The sequence below is a fragment of the Dromaius novaehollandiae genome, chromosome W, assembly GCF_036370855.1.
Source record: "Dromaius novaehollandiae isolate bDroNov1 chromosome W, bDroNov1.hap1, whole genome shotgun sequence".
Lineage (NCBI taxonomy): Eukaryota > Metazoa > Chordata > Aves > Casuariiformes > Dromaiidae > Dromaius > Dromaius novaehollandiae.
This window is the reverse complement of record NC_088130.1, coordinates 6,214,688-6,240,069: the sequence shown is the minus strand read 5'-3', so window position 1 is coordinate 6,240,069 and position 25,382 is coordinate 6,214,688. Positions and strand designations below refer to the sequence as shown.

Sequence of the window (25,382 nt, the reverse complement as noted above, 5' to 3'; positions counted from 1 at the left end):
TTTTAAAAACTTTTTATTGGGACTTTTTTCACTTTTCAAAACAAGCTACCTTATTTCAGGGAATCCCAACTGCACAGAGCTGTAAAAACCTTTTAAAATAGTCATCTTATGCTTCCAGAATCACAGCTTTAAATCCTGTTATCTCTTAGCATGCACCCCCCCCCCCCCCAGCTTTTCTCCCTTGACCCTGAATGGACACAACTTAGCATTTTTTACAACAGCTTCTTTAGCTATAAATGAACCACAGGTTTTCAGGGTCTCACTCAGGTATAGCTTTGGGGGAAACTTCCACTTTTTTAAGGGGACAAAGAGAAAGTTCTGAGGTAGGATAACTTCCATGTTCAAAAAAAGGGGGAGGACAGGGAGGAGAAGAAACTGAGGGTGGAATATTTAGATGGACTGTGGAAAATTAGGCTCGTGAGCAGTGGGGGTTATGCATTGGCCAAAGACAAATGGATGAATTCTGTAGCTCTTGCCTCCCTATAGAAAGATTAAGGGACTTTGCATTCCTATAATTGTCCTTGGACATGACATTACTCTCTTTACCAAAGAAAAGAGCCCATTGGCTCAGATTCATACCTTTGTGAGATGTGTCAATGCACAGAAGTCCCCTACCCTTCATGTTTACCCTCTAAGAATCAGGCCTGAGATTTTTTGTTTGTTTGTTTTAAGATGTCATTAATGATGACCTGCATGAGGAAGATCAAACTCTTCCCTTAATCTGCAGTCCATAAGGAATAACATTACTAAATTTCAGTGTTCTGGTTGAAAAGGCCAGTTGAGTAACAAAAGCTGTAGTGAGGACCTTCTGGTAACCCTCTGCCGAAAGGTCAAATTTGGGATTTCCCCTGCATGCACAGCTCAGAGAACCACAGTGGATGAGTGTTATACACATCAGGATTCTGGCTCTGTAGAAAGACTGAAATTAATTGTGCTGCCCCATTAAAAGTGTGTGTTTTGCATGAGATGAAGGAAGTAGAGAGTTTCATAACTCAGTGCAATCATTTTCAGTACATGCTTGTAGCATAAACTGAATTGTGGGAAGCATGAAATGTATGTGTGGATTTTGAATCTTAACTTTTAAAAAGCTGAGGGTGTATTGAAAGTTTCTGCCCCTGGCTGAACTCTGCACAACCACCTTCAGAAGAAAGGTTGTGCCCTACACAACCTCTCATTCCCCCCAATGAGTAGCTTTCAATGCGGTGGTGAGGATACCAGCTCTGATTGTCAGAAGCTGGGAGGGTGACTCATTGGGAATCTCCCTACATACTCCCTGTTACAGTTCAAGCACCTGTTACTGGCTGCTGTCAGGTATTGAACCAGAATGGACTTTTGGTCCAACTGATTTACGGCTGCTTTTATATTCTTAGGCTCTGCTATTCTAACTCACAAATGGATTCTTATCTGCCCCAAATCTCTTCTTCCCACCCTGTTCACCTAATGAGTGGTTACATTTATAAGGACGCCTACATTTGTAATTTTGTCGGATTAACCCTATTTGTATAGAAAGGGAATTTACTTGTGTTTCTTCATTGGTCCAGTTTTAGCTCAAGGTCCTTAGTAGAAGGATTGCATACACAAATAGCAGATCCTGTTTCTTGCATGGGTGGTATGTTCCAAGCTGTTGACACATTGCCTGATGGTTTTTATTTCTTAAAACTTAATAAATGTTCCCCTCTCCCCACAGAAGAGCGGGTTGTTCCCATTGAAGTCTGCCGTTCCAAACTGTCAAAATACTTGCAGGGAGTTGTTTTCCGCTGTGATAAGTGTACCTTTACCTGCTCCAGTGATGAGAGCTTGCAGCAGCACATAGAGAAGCACAATGAACTGAAACCTTACAAATGCCAACTCTGCTACTATGAGACCAAACACACAGAGGAGCTGGATGCTCATCTTCGAGATGAGCACAAGGTAACATCCAAAGGGATTTAATTTGTAGCAATCTACTTCTTGTAAATGCTATATCTAGTTTACTTGCATGTCAGCTCTGATTAGCCAACCTGCTTTTTTTGTTTTCTTCCAAAATTTGAAGAAGGCTCCTGTGCTGGACTTCAATTTCTCTGAACTTCTATATTTTTTCAGAAATTCAAGATCATGAGTTTCTAAAGCTGTTCATATTGACCAGAATTTGCTGACTATTCAACATACAGTACAATTATCTGGAAAAGGCATTTTTAGATATTGTGAGGGCTTTTTAAGTTATGAAACAACATTAAGGCTGTGTGATTTATCCCCTCTAAAACGTAGGAGATTCCAAAGCATAAGATTGCTCTGGCAACTTGGGTAAAGTGACATACTATGCATATTTTAATAACACAGGGCAATATATTCCAGTTTACATTTAAAAAGGGAAAGATAGGAGCTTGTTATACTTACTGCTTAATTTAAGGCTGCTTTGGTGTTCGTGTGGAACTTCCTGAGTGCAGACCTGATTCATACTTGGAGAAGTCGCTAGAAAGCTTTCCACAGACTTCTGTCAGCTTTGGATTTCTATAGTTCTCAGTCGTGTTACTGTGAGAGAAGCAAAACTCTAGAACTGAGGCATGTTTACAGAGTATTTTTTGTCACAGTTTGTGAGGAGGGGGCTCTTTGACTCCAGCTATCATGAGCTGAGCTGCCCACTCCTCACTAAAAACTTGTTCCCACTTTGTTGACTGAATAACGCTTCCCCACCCCCAAAAAAATAATATTGACAAAATGAGTGTAAAAAGTACCAGCAACTTTTTTACTCTTTAAAAAGTATTTGACTGCATTTTAAAATCGAACACTATGAACTTATGTTGGTTTGTTATGCTTGTCTCCCTTCTTTATTGCTCCTTATTGCTACTTAAGAATCTTTCTACAGTTTAGCTGGTACTTGAGATGTTCCACATCTCCCAGTGACCACAGCAAGGGTCCTGGGAGATCCAAGAAGCACTATTTCCCATCCCTTTGACTGAGTGCATCAGGCTGGGAATATTTTCCCTCTGCTTCGGTCTCCCTTCCCTACAATAATAACCTTCAGTGATTACTCCCAGTAGTAAGGGTTATTTTCCCCCTTATCTTTCTTTCATCATTTATAAATGTTATCTGGCTAATTTGTGCCTAGTCTCTGGGCTCAGGTGCACAGTTGACTTACTGCAGCTTAAAGAGTTCCTGTGCATGAGCTGAGTCACAGTAAGTGCCTTGCATGTGGCCTTTTTTGTTTAAATCTAATGGGTAACTTGTTAAGTCACAGCACCTCAACACAGCTCTGTACTGAGCAATTCTAGGAACCTGATAGTAACACACTGCTGCATTTAGGGTAGCTTGCTATTTGCTGATATGCTACTGTCTTAAGTTATATGCTCCTAAAGTGTTTTCATTCACCTTCTAATGAGGGTTGATATTTCATTCAGCATCTTGCAGGAAGTGTTGCACTGCACTCATTCCTCTCTCCCCATCCTCTCTGGTTCAGTGGCACAATGCCTTGCTGCTAGAAGGCTGTCTTTTTCCATGGTGAATCCAAAATCCTGGCCCAGCAGTGATCAGTGGGCTCAGAGAGCACTGTCATTAGCCCTAGTGTCCTGGTCATCTTCCACACACTGCCCCTGCTGTTTCTGTTGGATATGGTGGACTTGCCTGTCCTAAGCTGCTATTCACATAGTGTTGCTGAGAGCTGTTAAATAGCTGATGCATTTCACCCAAGGTTTAGCCAAATTTGAATTCTGGGTGAAGTGTTCCCATTATAGTCTGTAAATCATTTTGCAAAGCACTTTGCAGCCCTTTGTAATGAAAATTAACCTGTTATTAATGAGTGAAAGTATATGTGGCACACAGCAGCCATGCGCTTAGTAAAGGACACATCCTTTTATGCATGAAGCTGAATAAACCATTCACAAAGGATTTTTCTGTAGTGATGGTGTGCAATAGTGATGTTCGATCCATCAGTTTTACACTCCCATGAAAGGGGAGATACAACATAGAGTGCTTAGAACTGCTTGGATTTTTTACTTTCAACACTTCAAAATGAGGGAGGCTTCTCGAATAACAGGATCATTTTGAGAAGCAGAATGGAGAAATTCAGTATAAAACAGGAAAGAAGAATCATTAGCAGTGAATATAATTCTGTTTGAAGAGAAATGAATGTTAATTTGACTTAGATGCCTGATAAGTTTCCCATTTCAGCCTGTAGCTATAGAAATAGGTTTCGGGGTGTGTTGGATTTTGTTTTGCGTGTGTGGTTGGTGTTTTTGTTGGTGGGTTGTTTTTTTTCAATAGTTGGTGATGGTGTTAGTTGTTGACAAAACTGTTTCTTTCTAAGGTGAGTCGTAATTTTGAGCTGGTTGGACGGGTTAATTTGGATCAGCTGGAACAATTGAAGGGAAAAACAGAGAGCTCCAGCAGCGATGAGGAAGAAAAAGAGTTAAGCCTCAAGAGTGAAGAGAGAGGTCAGTATAGCTGCTTTTTCTTTGATGGTGGATACTGTAATGGATCCTGCCAGTTCCATCAAGCAAGGTCAGCTGTTGACTCTACAGCAGATTCCTTTAGAGGCATGTCAGTAAGGGCAAAACAGAGCTTTTGTCAAGACACTTCCTGGGAGAATCTTGTGTTTCTAATACTCATGACTTTTTGGGCTGTTACTGTTACTATTAACTGCCTGCCTAGTGCTTACAAAGCATTCCTTCCCTCTCCTTTGTGAGAATTGGCCCTTTTGCAGTAACTTTGGTTGGCAACTCTGAAGCCAGGGAAGTTCCATTTCTTACCTTCAAATCACTGTTAAATTGTGCACTTTAAGTATGTGCCTAAATTCACATCTATGAATAATCTCACTGACTTAAGTAAGTCTAGTCCATGTGCTTGCTTACACTCATTGTTCAGATGGTTAGTTGAGTAGGGAAAAAGAAAGGTAGTCTTTGGTGAATTGGACTGTGGGGGTTTTGTGTGTGTGTGTGCTTTTGTGTTTGTTTAATTTTTCGCACTTAATATTAAAATCAATTTAGTGCAAATATCTGTTCCTGAGAGTGGAATACTCCATGTATTCTCACAATCTATGGTGCATAAATTCATTAATGAAATACAATGTTTGTAACTCTTGTTCACTACTAAAAGGAGCTTGATTTGAACTAGTAACTGCAGTGAGCCTTGTCATGCCCGATCATCAGGTTCCAGGGGTCACCCAACCTCCTGATGCTGACTGCAGGTCGCCAAGTTTCTATGTACTTATAACTGTATTTAACTGTTCAAATGGGTGGTCTAAAAATCATGTTTATTTCCCAAATTGTGTTTCACTGCTGTTCTTTCCTGGCTTCCCTTTAGAAGTGACCGTTGTTAATTTTTCTCCTTTTCAAGTAATGTCAGTTGTAAATTTTTTTTTTTTTTACTAGATTGGATATAAAATATGGAAAGTGCTTATGCCATCTACCTTTATAAAAGTCCAAGTTGTACTGACGTTATTTTTTGTGAAGTTGTATCTTGCACCTTATGGTGGTAGTCTACAAGTATTCAACTGACGCAGGTGCTGAAGACATGGCTATGTGGCTGGATGCAGAGTCACATGTTAACATAATCTTCTAGTTGATTTTCAGAAGCTGCTTCCAATTCAGAAACTTTTTCACTCTATTAGCATAGGACTATACCTATGCTGTTAAATATTGCCTGTTGCAGTGGCTAATGCTGTCACAGCTTTCAAACTGCACCAAATTGTAATGTCCTATACCACTTGGATGCTTTTGATGATTTTAGTCTTCATGGTGTTACCAGGAGGTGGGATTTGCCTAGAGCATATCTGTCATCTCTGAGTGTCTGGGAGGAAATGCAGGCTCAACCCTCTGAAGTCCATGACTTCAGCAGAGCCAGGATTTCTTCCTGTGAGTCAAACTGTGGCCTAGATTCACAGCTTAAGATTGATGTCTGCTATACTTCAGGTGCATTCTTGCAAAGAATGGGCTGTTGGAATGCTGGACTAAAGAATCATTATTCCTTCTTGGAGAAGGAGGAGTTGGGCATGCCTTCTTAGCAGAGCTGAACTGCTATGTCAGGTGGGAATGGAAAGGAATGGTTGGTTGCTGGTAAAGGGCAGCTGAAAATATATGGACCTGGAAGGAAGAAGATGAGGGTGGAAAAAGATTAAGTTATTTGTCCAAGATACTCCAGGGAAAGAGCAACTGTTCTTGCTAGAAGTTGCATCCCAGAAGGACTGTCTGTCTTTACTGACCTTTATATCTTGCTCTTAAAAGAAACATAAATCTTTTTCTGTTTTTTTTTTCTGCAGTTAACAAAAATAAGTGTGCATGTGTGTAATGCAGGAAAATGCAGGTCAGGTGTCTATGCAATATGTTACCCCTCTTTTGTAGGTCCCAGGTTAAGTGCAGGGCCTGATTACTCTTCCAGGGAGGCAGTCTGAATTTGCAGTCCTAGAAACCAAACTAATCAGGGAGTCATAGGGAAGTAGGAGGGGAGAATATAATATATTCTGAAGGGATAACAGTTTTACTAGATTAGCCCTTGTTAATGTTAATGGGAGTTACAAGTATAAATCCTCCCTATTCATTTGAGCAAAATAGGCTCTCTTGTGTGTATCTCTTCTCTGCATAGTCCCAGAATAAATTTCCTATTATCTACTGTACTTTAGATTTGTTCTTGCACAGAAGAGCAGCTGTTGCCTCCAAAGCTTCTACCTTCCATAGGTGTTGGACTAATGGTACAGGGACAATGTGTTTCAGTGGTATTTATAAATTTGTACCATGTATATGTTATTAACTGTAGGGGTCAGATCTGGATGTAAACTGAGCCAATGGCATTGACTTTCTTTCCATTGTTCATATCAGGAGGGGACCTTGCTTTGTTGATGTTTAACCACATAGTAAATTACTGATGCTAAGAAATATGAAATGAGTTGTTTCTTCTGGATGGAGGGGATAAAAAAAAAAAAAAAAAGATGTAAAGAACGATTCCATCTAGAACTTTATTAAAGGGCAGCCAGTGAGAAACATGTAGCGAAAATACCTTTACAGAACTTACATATGGAGAAGAGTGCGTGAACGGATAGTTTCGAGTTTATAGGTTGATCTTGAATGGAGTAAATTTGAGAGTGAAGAAACCAAGTGATTAGATATAAGAACTGAAACAAAGCAAAATCCCTTTTCTTTCATTATGTAATTTTGTTCAAATACAGGGACAGGGAGCAATAAAACATTGCTGCAAATAGATATAACAGACTTAAGACGGAGGATGGGACTCTTCATATGTTGTTCTGGGTTGTAAATGGGGATGGGGGGTGAGCTGGGCTTGGACTTCTCAGAATGCCTTTATAGCTTCTTGAAATCCTGGTCACTTCAGAGAAGCTCAGTTCACTTTTAGGTATTCATACAAAACCTTGTCTGTTCATGTAGGTGTCTAAATGGGAAGCGCACTCCATTATTTTGAAAGTCATCATTTCCCCCCCCCTCCCCCCCATTTCTATATTGTAGTTAATTGACCTTTGCTCATACTGGTGGTTATGGAATTTTCACACCTTGACTTTTTAGGATGGGGGGGACATTTTCACAAATATCTACAGTATTTGAAGGGAAAATCTTTTTGCTTCTTAGGGATACTTTTTTTTCCCTGAAGGGCAGCAGAGGAGATCAAAATATAATCATAAAGATCCTTTTCTGCCCTGACGCTCATGAATTTACAGATAATTTTGTTCTCTCCCAGATTCTATGATGTTTCCTGACAGCAAAGCTCCAGAGAAGCGCTTTCCATGCGAGTTCTGTGGCCGATCGTTTACAGAGGGCTCTGAGTGGGAACGACATGTGCTGAGGCATGGCATGTAAGTTGGTTTACAGACTACTTTGACTAACAGCCAAATGCAAATGTAACGGTAGATCTTTGTGCATTTAGCCATCCATTCCCTCCCCCCCCCCCCCCAAAAAAAAAAAAAAAAAAACTGTAATGAAAGCAAATACAGGGATATGACAGATTATTCTAACAAGGAAAGAATTCTGTCTACCACAAGCATTGCTGGATACAGTTCTCAGATGTATTTACACAACTAGATGCTCCTGCTTGTCCTGTTTGATCCAGGAACCCAGAAATCCAAGGTAACTGTTGATTTTAGACCTATACCTGAATCTCTTCATCTATCCAAATACCCTTCAAGTTTCAGGTCTAGATCAGACCTCAAACTGAAAGAAACTTTAATCCACAGATGGTCAGGGGGTTCAAGAATACAGATCATCTCCAGAAATTCCCTCCATTTTGCAGTTAAAATCTAGTGTTATCAAATCCAAATGTAGCACATAAATGTTTTTAACTGTGATCCTAAAGCTTAAGCATCATTCCAAGCTGAATACCAGTTTGTTGGCCCAAAATTAACATTACTTGAGTCTACTGTTGATGTTTGCTTGCCAGTAGAGCAGCATGAAAATGGCAACAAATTATATGGAATCTGGGTTTGTTTTGTCTTTTTCTCTTCCTTATTAGTTTTCTTTAGCATGCTTGCAACTAAACTTGGGAGTGCCAGTGCAAAGAATTATGCTCAGAGAAGTGTCAAGGCCTTCAAAGGAAGGAAAATCTCAATAAGAGTGCTCTCTCCTCAAAAAGCACATAGTGAAGTTAATAGCAAAGATCTTTGCCTTTCACACTCGTAAATATCAGTCTATGCTGTGAAATGATAGGCATCTCTGGAACATTCATTTTCCTTCTCTTGACAAAGATCTGATCAATAGAATGGATGTCTGCTGACTAGAGTTTCTTCAAAGAGGAGATCTCAGCCAGGATTACTGTCATGTGGAAGACATTCAAATGCAATATTGTAGCTAGGCTGTGGAGGGATAAAGGGTACGAGAAAGTATTATTTCTTATCTTGTCTGTTTAAATAAGAGTACTTGAAATGTTGCAAGTTTTAATAAGATGTATTGGTTTGTTAACTGTTTGGCAGAAAGTAGTACTCTCTTTCCCTATTTCCTTGTACACAAAGCATGTTTGGATTGTAAAGGTTTCCATTTTCTGCTGCTTGGAATTTCAGGGCTCTGAATGAAAGTAAGCGAGGGATCAGAGAGGACAGCAAGCTGAAGGAGAACACAGAAAAGACTGTTAATACACTGCCAGTAGAAGAAAAGGAAAGCATTGAGAAAATGGTGGTGGACTTTTCCCAAAACAATGAAACTGCAGTCAGTATTGTAGCTGCTGACAAACCTCTCCAAGAGAACTCAGAGGCCAAAAATGAATAAGCATTTGGTGTGATTTTAATTAACTTACTTGAACAGTGATGAATGGGGTGGGGTAGGGTGGGCAGAAGGAAGAAACAAAGCTGCTTTTAAGACTGAATGATCTATTTTCAAAGCACTGGTACCTGTGTGAGTGTGTGTATATTAAAGTTATTTAAATGATGGAATAAGTGGCTCCATTACATCACTGCATCTTTTCTTCTGGATCATGACAATGGGAAGTTACATCATCTTGGATTAATGAAGCAACTCCCTGTGTCTCTACATTACACAATGTGCTTTGCAGTGGAGACTCAGATTGTTTGCAAACGGAAGCGTCATGAGCGTGGGATTGGGGGGGGGGGAACTTTGCAACGCACAAATTTGAGTGCGTTTTTCTAATTTTAATACATTACGATTTTCCAGACTGAATGCAACTGCTTTAGAAAAGAAAACAAAAACAAAACAGAAACTGCTTTGCTTAAAACAGCCACCTGTTTCCTAGTACCTCAAAATTAATGAAGGGAGATCTCTGCATTTGTCAGTACTGCCTGTTGTCATTGTGATTAAATGTAGAGAGACTGCTGGACAAGGTGGTGAATGGAGAAAGAAAAAAGTTTTAAAGAAAGGAAAACAAATTGTGCTTAAAATCCCACTGTGGGTTTTATTTCTTAAAATACTGTGATTTTTTTTAATTATTTTAGTAAAAAAAAAAAAAAAGAGAGAGAGAGAGAGACACTGACTTTAATTTCTAGATAACTGTTTGTGAGTTGCCATCCTTTATTCCAGGTAAGCTGTTTGTTAGTATTCAACTATAATTTTAGGACTTGATAGATTTCATGTGACTGATTGTGTGGTTTTGTTTGCCATATGTTTATTTCTTATCAACTTGAGGTGTTACAAAAATAACACAATTAACTTTCTCATGTAAAATGAGTTTGTTTGGTTTTTTTTTTCCCAAAAGGGAGGGGGACAGGGAAAAGAGTTCTTGTGCATATAATTTTTCTAAACGTTAAACATGCAGAAATAACAAGTTTTAATTTTTTTTAACTAAAGAACCAAACTTACGGCACAGCTATGCAGCTTGTGGACCAAACACGTTGGTCTTCATAACCGTTCTGTTGCTTGTCATATTAACATCTATATCTTGCACCAGTAACTTTCTGTTAAGATTGCTGCTGTGCAGCCCCCCACACACACATGTGGTGTGTGTGTGTGTGTGTGTGTGTACACGCGCATGCGCACACTTTTTGTTTTGATATGGTGGGAGGAAGTGATGTCTGTTCTTGCATCTTTTTGTAAGCAGAGGTGAAATAGTTACATACTACATTGAGCCTGGAGAACTATTCTTACTTGATTCAAGATGGGAGTTACTATTTTTTTCCCCTACTCCTTAGCTTTTAGCATGAGGGGAGCAGTATAGAATGAATAGGAACCTACATACCTAGTGGCTGATCCTGCACTTTTTCTTGGGTGGAAAGCCTACCAAACTCAGCAGGAATTTTGCCTGAACAAGGAATACAGGATCTGATACCCCGTGGTATGTTCTGATTGTGAACAAAAAGTTTCTTTCCAAAAAGTAGGAAGTACTTGACTAAAGCCTAGTTTTAGAAATGCATGTTACTTTGTTTTGGGTTTTTTTTTTTTTTTTTTTTTTTTTGGAGGGGGGGGGGAACAGGACAGGGGACGGGGACAGGAAGCTGCTGAGGAAATGGTGTCCCAGACAGCTTCATATAAAATTGATGGCAAAATTTGCATTTGTTGAATAAGTGCTACTTGAAGCATGGTGTTTTGCTTTTAAAGATTCATCAGTTGTGGGTTTGCAGGAATTTTTGGTTTTGTTGGGGGGAGGGGTTTTTTTTTGGAGGAGGGAGGGAGCATCACGTGGAAAATACATTGGAGGGACAAGTATAAATACACATTTTGTGTCTGTATTTGTTTTTTAATTGACCTCATTTCAAATGTGTTTAAACAGTTTCATACCTGGATTGGGTATTTGTAACGGTTACCAAAAATGAAATAAATGATTGTGACATGCTTTTATCACTACTTTATTTTTCAAATAATATGTAAATATTGTAATCCATTGGACTTTGTTTTGCTAACCTGTTAATAAAAATATGGGACCATTATCCTTTTAACAAGCCTAGAAAGTCTCCCCCCCTTCCCGAAAATGTATACTTGATATATTGTGCACACACATTTTAGATGCATTGTTATGATTCTGTTGGCTGTAATGATATAGAATTGAAAATAACATTTTTTTCATTGTTTAATTTATACAGAGGACTTTTTCAGAACTTGGCAGAAGGAAATAAATAGCAAAATGTTAACCCATTGCCTTCAGCACTCAGTATTTCCTGACTTTTAAATTACTGATAGGGAACAGGAGGGGGATGCTGAACTGTTGTGCTGATGGGTTTGTTCTCTTTTAAACAATGAAAATGAGTAAAAACATTTTAAGAGTGAGTACGTGTGGAGTTCTAGATTGGCTACTCTGATAATGGGGCCGTTTTTTTTTTTTTTTAACAGATGGGGAGCTTTGGGTTTACAGCTGGATCAAAAAGACCCTCCCTAGCTCATACAGATCTATAGCAGAACAGGGCCCAGGTCTATCAAGTCCTGGGCAACCTGCTCTAGCTGACCCTGCTTGGGGGGGGGTTGGACTAGATGATCTCCAGAGGTGCCTTCCAACCCCAACTATTCTGTGAGATCTGACAGGTAAAATATTTTTTTCATGAAAAATGCTTTTGGTATTTTATTACCCTAATAGGAAATGCTTCCTAAAAGTTATGCTGTCCCTCTTATTTTAATATCATTCATAAAAACAAGTTTTACATGCATATAAAATAGTCTGTTAAGAATTCAGATAGATTGATTCATTTCAGTGAGGATGCTTAGGAAAAAATGAAGTCAGCTGTTGGAATGAGAAGAGATATGCTTCTCTTCTACTTCTCAAATAACTTGATTCTTTGAATAATTGGTATAAAAGCAAATGTGCCTCAGCTTGATTCATGAATTCTCTATTGAGTTTACACTTCTATTAATGAAGAGCTTAGCTTAGTCTAGCCAACTGTACATGAATGACTTCCAAATCTGTGAAATGTGCCTCTTTGTAGTTGTTCTGTTGTGCTCTCACTACTGTTTAGAGAGAAAAATGTAATTACTATCTATGCCTCATTACTGTAGCTTTTTCAAAAAAGTTGGAGTGAAATTTTAACTTTTCTAAGCAGCTAAAGGAAGACATGTTAAACTACTGGGCCAAATGATTCTTCTAGTCTTTGTGGAGTCATTTTAGACTCAAGTCAATGAAGAGTTCTACCAAATTTATGCTAAGTAAGTGATGTGTTCTGATCTATATAAACCTGTAAATAATTAGAAGGCAAGGTCCATAAAGCAATGAGTCCTTTACATGTTATCTCAAGAGAATGTTTTCTTCTATTTAGCACTCTCTAGAATCTTAGCTATGTGATTGTTAAAATCACATGATTTAATAAATAATATTCTAATGCAAAAACCAGTAAGGATTTGGTTTCTTACAGGTAAACATACAGCTTGAAAAGGAAGCTGCCTTCACAAAGAAGTGAAGTCTGAACCATCTTGGTACTGCTGCAAGGTATGTTTTGCTATTGCCTCTTGTTTTTTCCTTTTAAACGAACAAACTTAAAACCTCTGGATTAAACATTTAATTAGAAAAACAGGTCCTGTAAACTAAATCTGTTAGTTTTGTGGTGCAAAATACCCCCAAATTTGAACCAGAAGCTTTCCTTCCCTTTTCCTCCTCTCCCATGTGGTAACTGATTGTTGATGGGAAACCTCCTTTCAGGAGGGAAGATCTTGGCACTCTCCCAGGCTGTCATTGAGCTGTACATAGCAGCCATTTGCCCACCCCTCAACATGGTACTGCCTTTTCAGAAGTTTGAAGGTGTTTCAAAGATCCTCCAGGAATCCTTTTAGAAAGTGCTTGAACCCTAGTTCAAGTTCAGCTAGTTATTTCTGAAATGTGCAAATCTCAGTTGTGGTAGCTTTTACCATAAAGGGATCCCCTGCTGGGAGGCAGAAAGAAAAGGAAGAAAATTTTACCTCCCCATGCCCTAGCCACTCCTGGAAACACCACTTTTCTACCTCTGTTTACAGGGGTTGTTCCTGATAACCAAAAGCAAAGCCCTGTCCACACTGAAGCTAATAGGAGTTGTGCTGTTGTCTTTAAGGGAGTGAGAATGTTGTCTTGGTCATTGGTGGTGTAGGAAACCCAGACCCATTTATCTGTGAATTTTGCTTTCTGTAGTAGGACTGAGACTACACAGATGCCCACCTCAGCTGGGAAGGAGGAATGTACAGCAAGGTGAGAAAATAGTCATCTACTAGGCTTTGGCTGGAACCAGAGATAATCCATCTGATGATTAAAACAAAATCTTTGCATTTGCCTTCATCATCAGCCCTTCCAGTCTGCAGGGGAGGTACAAAACCAGGTATGTGCTGTTTCAACTCCGTTGCAGAAAATAGCTCTTTGGGGTGAATGAATGTAAACTTGCCTGATCCTGCTCTGAGGAACTGGCAAGTCTTCCATCCTATTGACCAAAAGCAGGAGGGGACAGATGAGCAGATATAGATATCAGATCCTATGCAATTAATTCAACTGACATCAGCAACAAAAGTATAATTACATTCCTATCAATGGATTGAATGTACATTGTTATTTACTCTATTTAACGTGTTTAGCAATTAGGATCCCAGTCTGCAGGGATTCATGCTGTAACTTAGATATATTTCTGTATAATTTAATTGGAAATCTGACAAGGAAATTCTATTCTCCCACCTAATTTATGTCAAATGGGTGTTGTCTCTTGAGTGAGTGGGCTGTGCACAGGGACACTTTGCAGTTTGGGCAGTGTTAGAGCAAGATGGAAAAGAGAAATGGGAGAGGAATCTCTCTAAAACAGTGCACTTCACAAAACTCACAGTGGCAAAAATTAGCGAGCATGCCATAGGTATTTGGTAGTTTTCATATGCATTTCATTTTTGTGAGTGGGCTTTTGTGCCAGTGATGCCTCAGGGAATTGCTGTGAAGCTACAAATGGGAAGTTTCATATCTTTAAGGATTCCAAATGTCACAGGAGGCAAATCTGAGTGGGAGGCTGGGGACGGCAGCACACCTCAACTGCTTTGGCAGTGTAAACAGCAAAGCCCTCTTCAACCAGATGTGTCCAATACTTGGGATCTTACAGCTGGAGAGAAGCTGCAGCACTGTCTCTCTGTCTTGTGCTATGGCTTAGCCCCTGTGGCATAAGGGTTTCCTCAGGAACACAGTCCTGTCCTTCCTGGCAGGCTCCTTGCCTTAAAACAACTGAAATGGCAGGGTGAGATTTTCAGAAGTTTCAAGGTGCCTCTTAGCATCCTTTGGCACCTGGATGCTTTTGAAAACATCTGAAAATCACCTTTGTTCTCCCAGAATCATAAATTCATGAAGGAATTAAGGAGTTTTATTGTAGGTGTGCTGGTGGCTTACAGGATCTCCTGGCTCTTCTTTTTGATTGCAGGCTAGAAGAGCCTATTTTTCATGTGGGGGGTCTCCATTCATGTTGAGTGGAGGATTCCAGCCACTCTCTGGAGATCTTTTGGTCTTTGTCTGAGGAGAGGAAGAGACTAACTCCTCAGTGTGATCCTTGGGAGTGAACTCCACTATTACATGTTCCACGTTCTAATAGAAGCATGTGATTAAGTACAGTCATCAGTCAGCAATGGAGAATGCTATGTGTACAAGTGGTCAAACTGTTCAGGGAAGAGGTGATAATTTTGATTTTCATGCAAAAGGGGAGCCTTGAAAAAAATGAGCCTTGGAGGTTTCTCAATTAAAATAATCAGATGAACTTTCAGAGAGCTCCATTCTGATATGAACATTATCAAAGATTGTAAGTGAAATAGCAAAGGTGGTGTAGAAATGAGCTGTACTCCAGTGCACAGGTACTTTATGAGGGTTTGCTGATTGATTTTGTGTTAGTCATACTTTCTGCAAAAAACAAGGACTTAATTTCAGGGTGGAATCTTAGGCATGTGCAGGCTGTTATATTGTTTAATATAATTTGAATATATTGTATAACAATATATTTCTATATTGTTAGCATGATAACTAAAGTACCTCGGACCTGGACATCATGTTTACATTTTCCAGATGTCTGGGGTCATCACTAGTAAATGAATGTTTGGTTATTTCTAAAAGCTAAGGATGGAAAACAAAAAATGCACACCCAGAGGGTCATGATACTGGCTTGCTTCTTAATTTGTATCTGTCTGTGTGGTTACCTGCAACTAGCAGCCATGCTTACATAATGCTTTTCCTTACAGACCTCACAGTGGATAAAGTGAGGTAAGACATAAGTACTTTTTTTTTTCCAATGCTGAGGCATGACAAATCCATTTTTCTTCTCTCCCTATTCACTCCTGTTCCTGTCCACTAGGTCACACTGCTTCTCTAAGGGCTACTTGCTAAAAATAAACAATAAAAAGAAGCTGTTCATGCTGTATCATCTATGCTAGGAAACCTTTGCAATTTAAGGAATAACATGGAATCCATCCCATCGCAACCAGAAGAGCAAATTTCCTCCTGCATTCCAACGAGGGTGATCTAATCTTTTTGAACTGGCGCTAGGTCTGAACTGAACTCTCAGTTCCAAATTTTCCATAGGCTTTGGAGAAGCCAGGATCTGAATGTTGCCCAATCCTTCTGGTGGGTCAAACTGAAAACTCCACTTGGAGCATGTTTGAATCTTGATCAAAAGTTTGTGGTTTGAATCTGTCTCTAACCTGAACATTTAAATTGATGGTTCCTAAATAACCTCTCTGTGCAGCTGTTCCACTGTTGAGCTGCACTGTTCTGTACAGAGTTTTCCAGATGTCCTTAACTGTCTATGAATAGTGAGGAATCTTATTTGCTTCTTCAACAGCAGGTTTCCAGTTTCAGGCTTTTTTTTTTTTTTTTTTTTAAGGCAGTGATACTGCCATCTTGACTAGTTTCCCAGTGCCTTGAATAACCTTCATTAAATCTATAATATTTAGACTCCGAGTCCTCCTGAAAAAGTTGAGCAGCAAGACTTGTACAAGCCCACATGCAAAATTCCTAAACCTTAATTCCTGTTTATAGTCCAGCAATAGATAAGAGCTTAAAAGTAATTATAATTGTCTCTTGTCTCCATATCATGGTCCCCTTTATAAAGGATCCAGGATACTTGAACAGCTGTTGTTGATATAAAGAAAAAGTGAGAATTAAAATAATTGGAATACCTCAATTAACAATGTGTTGCACAAAGGATGCTGAGACAAGTTCACATGCACAAAGGTTTATTAGTGGGGTTTGTAGCTGATGGCATACATTGACTCTAATGGAGAAAGTTACTTTGGGGGAAAAAATAAAAACAAAAGAGGAAAGAGACAGAGACGGGAAAGGGTAAACTGTCCTCAGTGGCCAGCCTGGAAGAGCAGCAACAGGAGATCCTCAGACAAGCACTCTTCCCTGGGCATCCTCTCCAGTGCAGCAAGTGTGTGTATCCCCCCCCACCTCCCCTCAATACTTTTCCCATAGTAACTATATAGTTTTCATCGAGACCCACTCAAATTCCCCATTGGTTGTTCCTGGTTAGGATGCTATTACCACTGAATGGAGCATGCTTTGATCAGGGCAGGTGCTGCATGGTGATTGGTTGTTAAGCTTTGAGCATATGGACAAAGTGAGTACAGACCCTTGTTTTGAGGGTGGACAGATCTGCCTTACTGCCTGGGGGCTGTTAAACACTTCTGAGGAAAGGGAGGCCTTTCTATCCCACTTTGGCACATAGCAACCATGCATTTGTGTCTGGAGCCATGAGAAGGCACTCTCTTGTTGGACCTTCACCTTGCCAGGCACCTATGCCCTTTCCCCACAGATATCAGTGAATTGGTCAGATGTCCTTCCCCTATTCCTTTCTTCTGCAAGAGGAGAAGCACAATAACAGCTCTCACTTCCTGTGTCACGGGACGACCAACTATGTTTACAGTCCCGGACCGTGAGGGTTTCATGTGGCACAAGGGAGGGGAGAAGGAGATGTACTACATGACTCCACAACTTATTTTAAAGATCTAAATTTACTACACAAGTTACAACAGTACAAAGCAACAATTCTTATCCACAGAAACTTAGTTCAACTAGAATACTTATTTTCCAATTCTAATTGATCTTACCCACGTGTTGCCTGAGCAGCCAAGGTACACTCAATCCCAGGGAAGTAACTGCAGGAGGGCATCCCCATCCCAAGGGGATCTGCAAGTTGACAGACCCACTGTCACCCACAAAGAGCCAAAGACAGCCTCCGGGGCCAACCTATTTATACCCTTCAGGGGAAGGTGGAGTCACTAGGCCAGTTGCAGTTCTCTTTGCGAAGTCGCAGTCCCTAGCTCTTGGCTGCTGCAGGGTCCAACTCTCCTCCAGCGTTGTTATGACGATTGCACCCACAGTCATGGGGTGAGGGGGGGGGGATAGCCGAACACCCCCAAGGGCAGGCTAGCTGCCTTGCGCACTCTTCAGCACTGGAGAAAGGAGTTTGAGTGACTGTGAATGATTGCTTTACTCTTGCAGGGGTGGTCCCAAGGAGAGATCCCATAGCCAGGGTAAGAAGGAGTTAATTCCAGTCCCCAATGATTAACTGTCCCAGCAGTGAAAGCAGGTGTTATCTCCCAAGGTCCTGAGGAGGAGGAGATAGTCCAGACCACCCTAATTAACACTGTCCCAGCAGTGAGAGGAGGCTTTGTTTCCCAGAGTCCTGGTACCCAAGTAGGCCTTATCTCAAAGCCTTGACATCCTCCCTTTGGGAGAGTGAAACACAGGAATGCAGACTGCTTGTAACTGGCACCAGATTGGGGGGTGTGGGGGGGAACTGGGAGCTTCCCCCCACATCCTGCAATGGCCTGTCCAGCATGCTAGTGTCTTTATCTTCATCTTTGCTCACTGTTGGCAGTCTCTCCACTTGCTTTTAATCTCTGACATCATTAAATCAGCAACCATTCCCAAACCTATGAGACTAATGAGCCATGTGAGCTCTTTTTGTAATCCCCTTTCACAGCTGTGCCGTCTCTGTAAGTTTGCATGCAGTAACTGAGAGCTTCTGTGAAGAAAGCAGTTTGTTGACTGTGGTTGGTGGTACTAGGCTGTGTTGCTGAGGTGAGTATGTTATCTTGTCTAGAAAATGTAATTTGTTCTTTCAAAACTCATTGTGATGGAGAGGATGGTAATGTTAGCTTGGATAGCAGATGGCATTTTCAGGAAGATGTTTTAGGAATTTGTTCAGGTTTTGCTTTTCATGTGGTGTTTGTGCATATTGGCAGCTGATTTAGACTAAATAAAGGGTAATAGTATGTTGTAGTTTCCTTCTGTCATCAGGCTGCATAGCTGGTTGAAAGTTATCAATGATGTACATCAGCTATTATTTTCCTACCCTCTGGGAGCCCTATTAAGCATTCATCTTGACTACAAGTTTTTCCTAAGCCCACCCCTGGGTCTACTGTTTCAAACTCCTCTTGTGGTGTCTAGTTGCTTGCTTGCTCTCCTGACAATTCTGGAGGGTTCTTGCCCTCTGATTCCCCTCCCCTCTTTCTCCCTGGCTTTCTTCTGTCACAAGCCTGTCTACTGTTTCCACTGGATGTGCTATTTACCGCTGACTTTCTCATCTTCTTCTATCTGTTGCCTTTCACCACAGATTCACTCTGTTCTCTCTCTCCTGAAGTGCTTACACCTATTCATGAAGTTCTCCACCCTGGTATTTGCCAATACCAAATCTTTTCTTGGCCAGGTTTTTTTTTTGTTTTGTTTTTTAGAAAAGTTAAACTAATGTTGACTTCAAGGGGATGAGAGCTGAAGACTTTGCTCAAGAACATCTCTTTCTATTGTCCTTTCTTTCTCTCCTGGCTAACTTAGGAACTTCCAGTGTTGTGAGAGCTGTAGTTTTGAAGATAGTCAAACTGGACAATATATTATTGCCTCTCCTAGAGCATAGGACTTGGCTCATAAAACACTAAATGGTAGTTGAAAGCACCTAATTGCTAGGATGACCTGAGCACTGCACGTTGAGGGGTTGGTTCACAAGCTTAATAAAGGTATCAACAAGTATTTTAGCAATAACTTGATATTTAACTTTTAGCTTGTTATGTAAGTGCTAATTAAATGTTTTAATATGCTATACATGTTTTGTGTATTAATAAGCAGTAAGTATACAAGTTACACTTTTTATGTGATTTAGAATTAATTGCAGGGTGGTGAGATTTTTCTCCTTTATATACCTATTAAACTGATGTAACTGCTGTTTTTACATTTGATTGGTGTTCATTTAACATACAGTGATTGCTCTTTAGAGGCTTTCACTAAGTGCATATTTTAAACAATTTACAGTGTTAGGAATTTCCTGGTAGTATTCCTCAGAGGTATAGGAAAATTAATCATGTTCAACATTGGAATTCTTCTGGAGTTGGCTGTATATTTCTCATCATGTACTGTGCAAGGAGCATTTGGCCATTTGGGATTCTGTTCAAAGATGATAAACACATGAGGAGATAGACTTGTTACCAAGGGCAAATTGTGCCTGGCCAACCCAATTGCCTTCTGTGATCAGATAACTGGCTCTATGGACAAGTGGAGAGCACTGGATGATGCTTACCTTGACTTTAGCAAGGTCTTTGATGCGGTCTCCCACTGTATTCCTGATAGTCAAATTGTTGAGATGTGGACTGGATAAGTGGGTGATAAGGTAGGTGAAATATTGTCTGGACTGCTGGGCTCAAAGGGTTTTGATTAGGAGTACAAAGTCCAACTGGTGGCTGGTTATTAGTGGTATCCCTCAGAGTCGATACTGGAGCCAATGGTCTTCAATGTTTTTATTAACGACTTCAACGATGGGGTGGAGTACACTTTCAGCAAGTTTCTGGATGATACCAAATAGGGGGGGAGGAAGTGACTAATATGCTGGAGGGCAGGGCTGCTATTCAGAGGGACCTCAACAGCTTGAAGAAATGGGCTGACAGGGTCCACATGAAGTTCCACAAAAGGCAAATGCAAAGTCTTGTACCTGGGAAGGAATAATCCCATGCAACAGGACAGACTGGGGGCTGACAAGCTAGAAAGCAGCTTTGCAGAAAAGGACCTGGGGGTCCTGGTGGATAAGTCTAACAGGAGTCAGCAGTATGCCTTTGTGGCAAGGGTGGCCAACCACATACAGGACTGTATTAACGAGAGCGTAGCCAGCAGGTCAAGGGAATTCAGCACTTGTGAGACTGCATCTGATGTACTCTGTCCAGTTCTGGGCTCCCCAGCACAAGACAGACACTGATGTACAAGAGTGAGTCCAGTAGAGGCCACCAAGATGATTAGGGGGCTGGAGCACATGATGTACAAGGAGCAGCTGAGACAACTGTGTTTGTTCAACCTTAAGAAGAGTAGCCTGAGGGGAGACCTTGTTGCTGTCTTCAACTACCTTGTGGGAGGGTTTAGAGAAGACACAGACAGATTCTTCTCAGAGGTGCACAATGATAAGATGAGAAGCAACAGAGACAGTTGTCAGGGCCCTGAGTGCACTAATAGACCTTAATGGCCCTGAACAGCCTCACCTGGAACCCCCACCCTCTGCCCATGGGCCCAGGAGCTCCATTTAAGCTCAGGCATGGGCCTTCAGTCCCTGCCTGAGCTATGTTGTAGGTGTGCCTATCCAAGTCCTGCTTCTGGCCTTGTCTCCTGGGTGGACCCCTTGGACCTATGTTGTAGCCTTGTATCCTGTCCTGTCTCTAGCCTCATCTCCTGCTGGTCCTAACTGGGCCCCTTGGATGGGCTGTGGGCCTTACTGATTATTTCATCTGGTCTGCTACTGTTGATGGACCCTATTAACAGTACCCTGCTCTGCCCACTGTGTTCAGATGCCATTGGTGATGTCGCGGAATAACCAGAATACAATTTAGGTTCAGGTCAGAGCAGAAGCAGCTTATTACTATAGCTATAGGGGAAAGCACAGAGCAGCAGAGTGACAGACTGCTGATATGAATTCTGCCCAAGTGAGGCAGTTACAGAGTTGTATACCTTTGGGTTATACGACTTGTCCTTCACAGAACTACAGCTGTGTGGATAAGCAAGAACAGGGAGAGAATCACTTCAGAAGAGGAAGCTCTAAGGATACAGATAGTATGTTCTTTTACAGACAATACACTCCTTCAATAACTGGGTCACGCTGATTTCAGCAAAGCCATTGCAGATGTTTTCTTGTTAGATAGGCCTGCAAAGGCCTATGAGGCGTTAACTATTTTACTTCCACAGTAAATACACTGTGTGAGTTGTGGTTACCCTCAGCTCCTGGCTCATCCACTCTCATGGAGCAGCCCTGCTTTTGCTGCTCCCTGGCAACAGTTTGCAACAAGGGAAATTCTGATTAGATATAAGGAAAACTTTTTTTCCTCCTGAGGGTGGTCAGATGTTGGAACAAGGGTCCAGACGGGTTGTGAGATCTCTGTCCATGGAGATAGCCAAAATGTGACTGGACAAAGCCCTGAGCAACTTGATCTAGTTGGCCTTGCTTTGAGCAGAGATTGGGGGGGTTGGACTAGAGACCTCCAGAGGTCCCTTCCCATCTACATTATTCTGTGATTCTATAAAATGATGAAGCTGTGTAGCTGGCAGTAGGAGGGTGAACAGCTGGGAGGTAGGGGGCGCATTGTTTTTAAAAAAAAAAAAAAATCAGAAGGGGCATAATTCAGTGTTTTTTGCTGTAGTCTGTGAATTCACTGGGAAAAGGCAACTGGCTGTCTTTTATCCTTTTGGTAAAACACATACTCCCTCTGTATATGTCTTTAAAGATATGGAAACTAAGTTTGAGTCCCTGCTTCTCAACAAAGTCTCTGTGTGATCTCAGCCAAATGACTTAGTGCCTCTCTTGCCTCACTTTCCCATCTGTGAATATAAGTCTGTCTGTCCATACTCATGAGGAATATTGTTCATTCCAGACTGTAGATCACTCCAGTATTACAGTAAAGAGAGCAAGTACATATATGAGAGAGATTTAAAAGCAGACTAACAGCACCATCTGTCTGCCCCATTAACTGGGGGGGGGGGGGGGGTGCAACAGAAAACTAGTTGCTGCTTCTTAGATGATTGAGACAGCAAGGTGCACATGCACCTGTCACTTAAATGGCACAGCTATCTGAAATCCAATCCACTAGGCTAAGTGAAGTACGAATATGGTTTGAAATCTGTATGCCAGTGAGGGAGAGCTCATTGAAGTGAAAACAATTCTTGTTTCACATCATTCCTGTTATATAATGTTGTATCCTTTTGATGTGGTAGCTTAATAAAGCTTAACTCCCTCTCTGCCTTCTCCAAGATGTCAGTGTAGGATTTGCACTCCAGGTTCATATCAAATATTGGCCAAGGTAGTGAGAGTGTCTAGAAATTTCTTAGTGTAGATAGCAGAAGACATAGATACAGTAACATGGAGGATTATCATGTTCAAAACACTTAAACAGCAACTAATATCCCTGCTACAAATGGTATATTTCATTCTATAAAACTGATGAAGCATGGCCAAAACTTTTGAGGTAGCTTAGGGGATATGAACACTTTTTTTTTTTTTTTTTTTTTTTTTTTTTTTTTAACAAGGTTTGGGAATCTGTCACGTAGGCAGTACAGTATATTTCAGCAGAAGCCTAGGGCTATGCTATTCTAGCTTGCATGAAACCATAGGAAGCAGTTCAGCATGATAAAGGCAGTAGGGAAAATGCTTTCTATTTAGAGGATACTGTGGCGGACAGATGAGTGAACTTTTGCCTTAAACATTTCTTGGTACATAAGGTGCAAGCAAACCATAACCCCGAACAAGCCATCTGTTCCCGGCAGAAACAGGACTGAGCTGCTGCGACCCCTGAAATGGTCTCCCTGCGACCACCCAGGACACACCGAGCCTGCGCTGAACCAGACCACGATCGGGCAGAGACTTTGGGACCTGGACTGCAAATTATTGCCGCTTAGCACAACTTCTATAAAACTTGCTTAGCATGAGTAGCTAAATTTGTTGAAGCCTTAGGCCGCACTTAGATAAAATAATGAACTTTTACCTAGTTCAGTAAGAAAAGGGGCCTGAGAGCTGGTTCAAAGTGGAATGATAAGGGAGTTGCAAGCGGTTTGCATTCCTGTGTGTCACACTCCGGGAGGGAGGATGTCAAGGCTTTGAAGTGAGGCCTGCTTGGGCGCCAGGACCCTGGGAAACAAAGCCTCCCCTCACTGCTGAAACAGTGTTAATTAGGGGAGTCTGGATTATACCTCCTTTGTCAGGACCTTGGAAGATAACACCTACTGTCCCTGCTGGGGCAGTGCTAATTGCTGGAACAACACCTGTTTGTCAGGGCCTTGAGAGAGAAGGGTGGAACCCGAGGAATGAAAACACATCTGTCAGCAGAAACCGCAATGGTAAAGATAAACAGCCTACCTAGGGACAGGGATGAGACCCAATAAGGAGCAGGAGACCCCAGACCTGAATATTACTATTGGTCGAAACTACCACGTGAGGGGTGGAGAGCTTAGACTGGAAAGTTATAATTGCCCAGGGATTTCTTTGTTCGGGGTCCCTCTTCGGAGGCACCCAGCTCGAGCTGTAATTCGAACGGAGTCAGCAGAACATCATCGGACTCGGAGTGGTGGTAGCTAGTTTCTTCTCTCCTTTTCCAACTTTCTCTATCTTTTCCCCTTACCCTCTTTCCCCTCTCCCCTTCACCTCCCTTTCGCCTTTCCCCGCCTTTTCTCCCCACTTCATGGAAAATAAAGTTGAAAGGTTGTACGATATTTGACCGGTTTTAGCGTCTTAATCTCGTCCTTGGGATCGTAACAAAACCCTCCCGATACTGGATTGGGACAGATACTCTAGAAATTAATGAAGCAACACTAACTCACACCATCTAAGAATATGTTCCGCAAAGTTTAGGGCTTCATCTAAAGCTTCCTGAAGCCACAAGAGGCAGTCAAACCAAGTGTGATGAGCATCCCTTGCAGAACTCAAGAGAATCTGTGTATTTCACAGCTCCTCTAATTTGACGTTTTCTTTCTTTAAGGTGAGAATGGAAAATACCTTGCTTACAATGTTTCAGTTTTGGTGGGTTTTTGTTTTAAAAAGCTAATAGAAACTTTTCTAAAGATAATCTTAAAGAGGTTAGAACATGTTAATGGATTATCTTATTCCCTGTATTACCATGACAGATTTATTATTTTTGAAAGATGATAGTGTTTTTATGTAACCTGCATCAGAGGTTAGGAGAGACTTGACCAATCTCTTCCCCTTCCAAAAACAGTCATTGATGATTAATAACAGCTGGTGAGATCACAGAATCCCAGAATAGTTGGGGTTGGAAGGGACCTCTGGAGATCATCTGATCCACCCCCCCTGCTCAAGCAGGGTCAGCTAGAGCAGGTTGTTCAGGGTCTTGCCCAGGTTTTGAATATCTGTGAGGATAGAGATGCTACAACCTCTCGGGACAACCTGTTCCAGCATTCAACCATACTCACAGTGAAAAAGTATTTTAAGGTGTTCAAGTGGAATTTCCTGTATTTCAGTTTGTGCCCATTGCCTCTTGTCCTGTCACTGGGCACCACTGAGAAGAGTCTGGCTCTATCCTTTTTACATCCTCCCATCAGATATTTATACACATTGATAAGATTTGATAAGATTTCCCCCCCCCCCCCCCCCAAGCCTTCTCTTCTCTAGGCAAAGCAGTCCCAGCTCTCTCGGCCTTTCCTCGTATGACAGATGCTCCAGTCCCTTGATCAGCTTTGTGGCACTTTCCTGGACTTGACTTTCTGTTAGCTTCTCAAGGAGGAGTTTGTGCCTTATTAAATGATCATTTAAAAGTTGTTGCTTTTATGTGAACCAGGATCAGAGAATTGAAACTGACTTTGCAAAGATCCATGCAGGCCTACAAGTACTACATGCGGTAACAGCAGAACGACCATTTGATTGGTGGGGATGGCTGCCTAACCTAGGAGGGCAGATAGGTGAATAGTCAAGAGGACTGTTAAGGTTAGTGATTATAGGAGTTTAAATCATTATAATTGTGTATGTTTTTGTAATGCTTATTCACAGATGTGCATCAGTATGTATCAAGTGCTGTAAAGGTACCACACTCCCCACTGATCAATCCCAATATGAAATGAAGAAAATCTGTAAGCAAATGCTGCAAAAGGAG

General features: G+C 41.2%; 1 protein-coding gene and 1 long non-coding RNA gene across 11 annotated transcripts in view; both read left to right on the top strand.

Moving 5' to 3' along the window:
- Window positions 1-10,368, top strand: part of LOC135323515 (zinc finger protein 462-like) — a 117,374-nt gene extending 107,006 nt beyond the window's left edge. For 8 of the 9 annotated variants that reach the window (XM_064500217.1, XM_064500215.1, XM_064500209.1 and 5 more), the window contains 4 exons: window positions 1,688-1,911; window positions 4,283-4,409; window positions 7,660-7,774; window positions 8,972-10,368. In XM_064500217.1, coding sequence (XP_064356287.1) covers window positions 1,688-1,911; window positions 4,283-4,409; window positions 7,660-7,774; window positions 8,972-9,176 — 671 coding nt within the window. In that variant the 3' untranslated portion in view covers window positions 9,177-10,368. Of the gene's footprint in view, window positions 1-1,687; window positions 1,912-4,282; window positions 4,410-7,659; window positions 7,775-8,971 lie in introns of those variants that run through there. The other variant, XM_064500218.1, reaches the window with a different exon arrangement.
- A 430-nt stretch (window positions 10,369-10,798) lies between these two features.
- On the top strand, window positions 10,799-22,774 carry LOC135324279 (uncharacterized). Of its 2 annotated transcripts, XR_010385642.1 has the most exons (6): window positions 10,799-11,873; window positions 12,695-12,768; window positions 13,441-13,497; window positions 13,592-13,624; window positions 15,498-15,519; window positions 18,245-22,774. It is a non-coding gene; the product is annotated as an uncharacterized LOC135324279 (long non-coding RNA). The 2 variants fall into 2 exon arrangements; XR_010385641.1 differs by having other exon boundaries at window positions 15,498-22,774.
- The last annotated feature ends 2,608 nt before the right edge of the window (window positions 22,775-25,382 follow it).